The sequence below is a fragment of the Trypanosoma grayi genome, assembly GCF_000691245.1.
Source record: "Trypanosoma grayi strain ANR4 Tgr_814_V1, whole genome shotgun sequence".
Lineage (NCBI taxonomy): Eukaryota > Euglenozoa > Kinetoplastea > Trypanosomatida > Trypanosomatidae > Trypanosoma > Trypanosoma grayi.
The window spans coordinates 1-7,720 of NW_008826433.1; the positions used below are offsets into that span (position 1 = coordinate 1).

General features: G+C 58.8%; 4 protein-coding genes across 4 annotated transcripts; all 4 read right to left on the reverse strand.

The window, feature by feature from the left end:
* Positions 1-356: 356 nt before the first annotated feature.
* On the reverse strand, positions 357-2,195 carry DQ04_08141000 (putative folate/pteridine transporter; the record flags this gene model as incomplete). The annotated part of the gene is made up of 1 exon (XM_009315446.1): positions 357-2,195. The coding sequence occupies one exon, from the start codon at positions 2,193-2,195 to the stop codon at positions 357-359; it is 1,839 nt and encodes a 612-aa protein (XP_009313721.1).
* Positions 2,196-3,193: 998 nt separating this feature from the next.
* Positions 3,194-3,841, reverse strand: DQ04_08141010 (hypothetical protein; the record flags this gene model as incomplete). The annotated part of the gene is made up of 1 exon (XM_009315447.1): positions 3,194-3,841. One exon carries the CDS (start codon positions 3,839-3,841, stop codon positions 3,194-3,196), a length of 648 nt encoding a protein of 215 aa, XP_009313722.1.
* Positions 3,842-4,514: 673 nt separating this feature from the next.
* Positions 4,515-6,200, reverse strand: DQ04_08141020 (hypothetical protein; the record flags this gene model as incomplete). The annotated part of the gene is made up of 1 exon (XM_009315448.1): positions 4,515-6,200. One exon carries the CDS (start codon positions 6,198-6,200, stop codon positions 4,515-4,517), a length of 1,686 nt encoding a protein of 561 aa, XP_009313723.1.
* A 1,117-nt stretch (positions 6,201-7,317) lies between these two features.
* DQ04_08141030 (hypothetical protein) lies at positions 7,318-7,593 on the reverse strand (the record flags this gene model as incomplete). Its single annotated transcript, XM_009315449.1, has 1 exon — positions 7,318-7,593. The coding sequence occupies one exon, from the start codon at positions 7,591-7,593 to the stop codon at positions 7,318-7,320; it is 276 nt and encodes a 91-aa protein (XP_009313724.1).
* Between the last annotated feature and the right edge of the window lie 127 nt (positions 7,594-7,720).

Here is a 7,720-nt window from a genome sequence, read left to right on the forward strand (position 1 = left end):
AAAAAAAAAAAACATCAAAAGAGAAACGTGTCGCCAACACTTCAACTCGCGGGGAGCCACGCGGAGACACCACCGACGGTGGGGCACAACAGATGCCCCGGCCCCGCCGCGCTGTGAAGCCGCGACACATCATGGGAGGCGTACCAGCACGTTAATGGTAGCCCAAGTTAAAAAAAGAAACGGAAAATAAAGGTATCGGGGTCAAAGAAGCGAAGCAAAAGAAGCCAAAATGAACGAAAAGAGTGGAAATATATATATATATTTTTTTTGGGTATATAATGGTGTGCCCTTTTGTGCACCACCTGCCGCCTATGCGACTCGCCAGCCATTTATCGCCGGAATATTTGTGCACGACGTCACACCTGCCTCGGGGAATCGCTGGAGGTCGCACCACTGGGCTCGCTGCTGAGCCCCCCGTCGCTCAGCGGTCCACCTGACTTGATGGCGTTACCATCGGCGTCAAGATCATCACACAGCCGCGCGCGTGGGATCAGCGCGAATACCACCGGTATGTTCACGAGCGGGCAGAGCAGGTGCCCCACCACCAGCAACCACTTCACGTTGCTGAAGTCGCAGCCGATCGCCGGGTCCGACTGCACGGGCCACTTGAGCTCCATCAGCAACGAGCCGATCGTGTTGGACATGCTGGAGCCGAGGTTGGAGTAGCCGGCGAGCAGCGCGAACATCATGCTCTCCGAGCCGCGCGGGCACAGGCGTGAGATGAGCACCGTGGCCGGCATCGAGTTGAGCATCGAGCACACCTCGAAGACGATGGCGTCACCGAGGATGTACACCACGTGGTCGCTCACGTGTGGGCGGTTCCATCGCTGTACGAGAACGAGGTCGATGATGCTCGACAGCACCAGCACCAAGGTGGTGATAATGAATGTGAGGCGGTACGAGCGCCGTGCGAAGACGTACGTGAAGAGCGTCACTGCCGCGATGCCGGCGGCGTTGCCGATGATGTTCGTGATGGTGTTGTAGAAGAAGAAGGAGAAGTGTGGCCCGTCGGGGAGGCAGTCGGGGTCGGCAAGGTAGAAGCTGTCGAGTGCGCCAGGGAGCTGCACGTATGAGACCATGTGAACGTAGATGTAGAGCGCCGCCTTCGCGATGGCGAGCGGCAGGGCGAAGAAGCCGAACGCGCACACCGTCACGCAGATGGTGACGCTCGCACACAGCAGCTGCCACTTGGTGCCGAGGATCGTGACAACCGTCAGGGCGACAACACCGACGGTCATGAGGCCGCTGAACATCACGAGGCGCCAGTTCCGGCGGCACATCTCGCCGTTCAGCTCCAGGGCACCAAAGCAGCAGGTTGGCAGCGGCGGCACGGTGGCCTCCACCATCTCCAGCGGCTCCGCCTCCACGACGTCCTTCATGTTCTCCTTCAGCGCCAGGCGTGCGTCCTCCTCGCGGTCGATACTGTTGGGGTTCTCGCCGTACCAGTTGAAGACGAAAAACAGGGACGGGGCGAACTGTGNCACGGCGGCGACAATGACTCCAACGTGCGCGAGCCGCATATCAGATAGCGGGCCCTGAATCGCGGCGGCAATGATGGAGCCGAGCATGATCAGCCACCAGATCCAGCCAACAAAGGCGGGGCCAGCGGCAGGAACACGACGCATCAGACGGCTGTAGTGCCCCTGCGTCAAGACATCCACGTTCGCGACAGCGTAGTTGGCGAGGAACAACAAGGCAGCTCCTGCCGCCGCGCTCGATGGTGTTTGCGGCAGCAGCCCAAAGCCGAGGATGAAGGCGGCACCAAGCACGCATGATAACGCCGCGTACCAGCGTTTTGTGTAGCCAAACAGGCTGAGGCTGTCGCTGATCACGGCGGTGAGAGACTTTATTGACCAGCCCATCATAGCCACGCCGGAGAGGCGCTGATACACCGTCGCGTCAACACCAAACCGCTGCCGGAACATGGGGTAGCGCGAGTAGCGGAGTATTACGTTCGCAATGCCCTTGCAGAAGAATTCCACAAGGCCAACCGAGACAACGCATTTCGGCCCGTACGCCTCACACGCGGTGCCGAACACGGGGGCGGAGCGCAGCAGCGGGAGCTTGTCGAAGAGCGCACGCGCCCCTGGGTGGACGTAGCGCGGCGCAACAACCTCCGACGCCGCAAGCGCAGCGGGGACCCGATTGCCCGCACCGTCGCTGTAGGTGTCGTCGTCTTCGTGTGGCGGTTGCATTGGCGCCTCTTCGCAGCAACGTTGTGGTATCAATGGTGGTGTCTTCTCGGGGGAGTTGCGACGCAAAGCCCCTTCTTCTCTTTGTTTTTGGCGGTAAATGAAATCAAACAGAGAGAGAAACAGAGAGACAGAGAGAGTCAGCGGAGTGTAGCCACGGAGTGCAAGCGCTCTCGTCTCGCTGGATGGGGAGGGAGCGGGCGCTTGTGTTTGTGCAGCGGAGGGCAGGCAATGCCTGCCTCGAAGCTGCTGCTTCAGGGATGCCCTGTGAGTGCGCGGGGCTTCCGACGCTAGTCCTCGTATCGCCTCACCATTCTCATTCACTCTTTGTGTGTGTGTGTGTCTACCTACGGGGATGGTGCAAGCAGCGGGGAGGGGGGGGAAGGCGTGCAGAACCCCAAGGAGCTGTAGGGCGGGGGAGAGACATAAAGGCTCACAGACGCGGGCGCTCACTCCGCAGCGAGCACCAGCAATGTTTTTTTTTTTATGTGTGTGTGTGTTTTGCTTAATTTGTCTTTTTTTTGTTTTGTGTGTACGGATGTGTTTCTTTTTTCGTTGTTTTCGCCGGGCCGCCTTTCTTTGTTTGCACTCTGGCTCTTTAAGGAGGCACAAGGACACACTTAGGGCGGGGCCACACACACACACACACACACACAGAGAGAGAAAGAAAGGGGGCTGCGCCCACTCCGCACCGCCACGCCGCTCCGTCGCCGCCAGCCCTCCGCACTCCGAGCGTTAAGCTGCGAGCAAAGGGGGCCCCCACCACCACCCAACGGGCACCACTCAGGCAGCCACGATGGGGCAGCGGCGGGGGTGCCACCACCGTCAGAGCCATCGCAACCGCTTATGCTGCTGTGTGGTGCTGTTGTCGCTGGTGGGAAGCGAGGAGACATTGACGCGCGTCCACCTCACGTCCTGGCGCCCGCGCCTCCACCCCTTTTCCCTCGCACACCCCAGGGGGCACGCAGCCAGCAAGCACCAGCGGAAGCAGCAGCAGCGGCTTACACCGGGACAGCCTGTTCGAGGTAGTTGAGCTGTACAGCCTCTAAGTGGTCCTCAAAGTCAACGAGCTGGAACTGCTTCAGGGCATCCATGGCGTTCCGGAACACTTCGAGCGCCGCCGCATTGCTCTCCGTCGGCTCACATGAAAGCGTATCGGAGTTCCACCGCCCGAACGTCAGCGCTGGGGCAGGCGCGTAGACGTCGTTGCCTTGGTAGTACGCGACAGACACGTCGGCCCTCTCCGTCGAGTTTGCAGCGACAATTGTCCACAGCAGCGGATGGTGCCCGGTGGAGACCTTGTCCTGCAGCATGCGGAGGATGTTCGTCGTGAGCGGCGATACGCTGCTGTTGTTGGCGTGCTCGTTGGCGACGTAGTAACCGAGCATCACCATTCCCTTTGTCCGCGCGTAGCTGGACACCTGTGCGTAGGCGACGTCGAGCATGGGGTGCGGGTGTGTCATCATGATGGTGTGGAAGAGCGGTACCGCATCGGCGATGAAGACGCTGTCGGCGGCGCCGCTCTCCGTGATACGCTTGCCGATGAGGAAGCCTGCGACGGCCTGCGTGGCGTACTTCTGCGCGTGCAGCAGCGCCTTGGCGTACGCCTCGACGGAGGTCACCACCGACGGGGGCGGTGAGGACGACATGCGGGTGGTTTGGTTTGTTGTTGCTGTTTCTGCTGCTGCTGTGGGGTCAAGCACGCTGCTTCGCCGCTCCTTCTGCTATGCACTCCCTTGCTGTGGTCTGATTGGTGTTTCGCTCTCTCGCTCTCTCGACGTATATCGATCTCGCACACTCCTCGGATACACAACATACACACACACACACACAGAGAGAGAAAGAGAGACGCAAAGGAAACAGGGGGAGAAGGAAAGAAAGAAAGAGATGCTGCTACATTCATCCACGCACCACTGAGGAACACCTGCACACGCACAGACACGCAGGAGCGCACACACAATGAAGCCCTACAGGAGGAGGAAGATGGGACACGCGCTCCATCCTTTTTCACCACCACACACACATCCCCCCCGCACGGCCACTTCCGGCCTGGGTAGCTGCCGCCGTTCTGTACATCAATCATCTGCCGCTGTGGCGCAAGGGATAAGTATACGTTTGTCTCTCTCTGCATGTGTGTATGTGTGCGTGTGTGGCACTGAGCGCATCAAGGTCGAAACGAATGAGCGCACAGAGACACACAAGCACAACATATAGACACAGAAGCACCCCTCCCCCTCCCACACACACGCAGAGAGACAAAGATATATATATATANTATATATATATATATATACCCCACCCCACAGGTCCACGTAGACACCACTACATAGCGCCACCGCCGTTCATACCAGGAGCGGCCCCCATCGATGCCTTCAGCAGCCTCGGGTCGCCCGTCTCGAAGAGCTCAAATGCGCCGGCCGTGTTGTAGTCCTGCCCGGTGAGCGTCACAAAGTCAAGCTGCCGCAGTCGCACAGCGCGGTTCGGGTGCCGCATCAGCCGCGCCAACGCCGATTGCCAGTAGTGTGGGTCGTTCTCCGCTATGGGGTTGCCGTGCAGCGTCACGGCGCAGAGCAGCGGAAGCGGGCACACTCTATTCTCTACCTGTGCCCAGTCTGAGATGCAGTTCTGGTGCAGCTGCAGGCGCTGCAGCGGCAGCAGCGAGAAGTCCGGCAGGACGCTGATGCGGTTATTGCTCAAGTCCAGTGAGCGGAGGGTCATGATGGCATTGACCACAAGCCGGCGCAGCACCGGCACGAGCAGCTCCGTCGACCCCATGCTGCATCCAGAGATGCGCACGCTTGTCGCAGCGTACGTCGCCTCCATCTTGTCAGCGAGACTCTCCAGGGAATTATCCGCGTGTCCATTCACGTCGTGCAGAAATCCGTAGCGCGATTTGGCGCTCTCGACGAACTCGTACACCTCCTCGTCGCCCTGCTTGTTGCGCGCCTTCACGATCACGCGCTGTTCCTTCTGCGGCCGCGTTGGGTCGCTCTGCTGGTTAACAAACACACCCTGCGCGACACGTGGGTCGAGAGCAGGCTGCAACTCACGCTTCTTATGCCTCTTGCCGGCGACGGGCCGCACGCGCAGCAGCTGCAGCGGCTCGGTGATGTCGCAGAAGGTGAAGTCGAGCAGCGGCAGCGATGCGTGGTCGCCTACATCCACGCGTGTCTTCTTAGTGGAGTAGAAGCTGTTGCGCTCCTCCTGCATGGCCTCAATCCGCTTCTGTGTCTGCGGCTGCTGTTGGTAGTTGGTGAGGCCGGCGAGCGCGAGCATCTCCTGCGTCGTGAGCATGAACCGATGTACTGTGACGATGACACCGTCCTCGAAGTAGCACTCGTCGCGGAACAGCAGCAACTCCCGTCCAAACGTCACGATGAGTCGGCTGAGGCGCTGGTTTCGGTCGGTGTGCTGCCGGCCAAGCTGCGCGTACCGCTCCGCCTCGCTCTTTGGCGGTGGTGGTGGTGGCAGTACCTCGGACTCTTGCAGTATCACCTTGCGTGCCTCCATCTCCACCGTCGTATCTGTGATGTAGGAACCCTGGTTCAGCCAATGCAGAATGGTGTACAGCCGCTCCGTTGCGAGGAGTGGGCCCTCCACAACGTCTACATCGTATGGCCCACCCTCCTGGAGGTGCATGGACCTCGTGCGTCCTTCTCTAGCCAGTGACCCGGTGCTCGCAGCAGTGGCTCTGCTGCCCTTCTTTGCGGTTGCCATTGTTGCTGCTGTTGCGGCTGATATTGGGGTTACACTTGTTGGTATGGTTGTTTTCTTTGGTCCTGGTCCTTTTTTGTTGGAAGCCTTTGCTGTTGCTGCCGCCGCAATCCTCCGCTTGGCCTGCGCGAGCACGGGGATCGTGTCGGAGACGGTGGGTGGCGAAGGCGGGTATTTGAAGTGCGACACGAGAAGTACTTTGGGATGCAGAATGTCGTAGTAGTCCGCCACATCCTGCCACGTGATGGCCCTTAGGAGGCATTTCTTGCCCACCTCGAGCTGCTCAAACTCCATCCTGTTGCGGCAAGGAACTCCGGTACGATGCCGTGGGCCCACACACTTTCCTTCTTCCCTCCTCTCTTTGCAGCAGACGTATAGATAGATGGATAAATAGAGGGAGAGTAGGGAGGGGGGTGGAAGAGAGAAGGCTCAATCGGCCCATGATGAGGGGCACAAACACGGATGGCGCGCCCCCATTCACCATGGTACCACTGCAGCAGCACTGCTGCTGCTGGTGGCGGTGGTGGTGGTGCTGGTGCTGGTGAATGGTGTTAGTGTTTTGCTGCTGGTACAGATTCATATTGCATCAAGATCCCCAATGATTCCCTCGGGGAAGGGTCGTCACTAACGTACATAAGAAGCCCAGTGGGGGGTGCAGCAAAGCACAACTTGTTAAACAAAAAAAAAAAACGGGCAGAGATGCCCTCTCCCTCTCACCATTCCAGTTTCACTCTCTCTCTCTCTCTCTCTCTCTCCTTCCCCTATAATAGTTGTGTACATACGCAGGAATAAAATCTCCAATCATCGGCTTAATGTTCATCTTTCCAGTTCGCCTTTGTTTTGTTTTTTGTCTTAGATTTCTTTCGTTACATTTCGGGCAGCATTCTTTTCTTTTCCGTTGCCATCGTTTCTTTCCTTCCTTCCTGGCTGCTTGAGGTCTTTACAGTTTTCATCTCTCACTCTCTCTCTCTCTCTCTCTCTCTCACCCCGTCGCCCCGTATCTGACTCCATGTGTGGATATGCCCCCCCCCGCCCCTCGGTGTCCTCTCGTCCTCGCAGGGCAAAGCGCGCGCACACACACACACAGAGAGAGAGAGAGACAGACAGACAGACAGACGTACAGAGACAAAGGCAGAGGCACAACGAGACGTTTTCCTCTCGTGAGGATGTGGTGGTTTCAGCGGTGGGGAAAAAGGACTGCGGCCAGAAACGCACACGCCGCCACACACGCCCACGCACGCACACCGTTTACGCAGACGCAAAAATACACGCAGACACATACCATCACTCAAAGACGCACCCACTGGAGCAATGAAGCAAAGCAAAGAAAGTAAACCAAACGAAGCATCGAGTGGAGCACAAGAGAAAAACAAGGGGGAAGATGAATCGATACAAACCGTCATCCTCATTATCATACGATGTTCCCCTTGCTGTTCTTCTCTGACGCACTGAGCAGCATCTTGATGTAGTCGGCGTTGTCGTATTTGGCCGAGAGCTTATCAACCTCGACGCGACTCTGGCGTATCTTCGCTGCGGCCCCCTCCACTGCGTTCTGCTCCTCGTCCGTGAAGCGGCGGCACTTCTCAAGGAACGCCTCCTCGTGGTTGATGCCGATGGTGCGCGCCTGCACGTGCGGATGGGCGACCGTCGCCATCAGCGTGCCGTCCACTGTCGTCATGGTTGACATTGCGGTTGCCTCCCGCAGCCTCAGCTGGCCCGTCTGCGGCGGGGCCGTGGCGAAGCTCGCCGTGTCCGCGACGTCCGCCACGGCAACGATAGGCTCGCCGTCGGCGCCGCGTGCAGGTGTCGCGTCG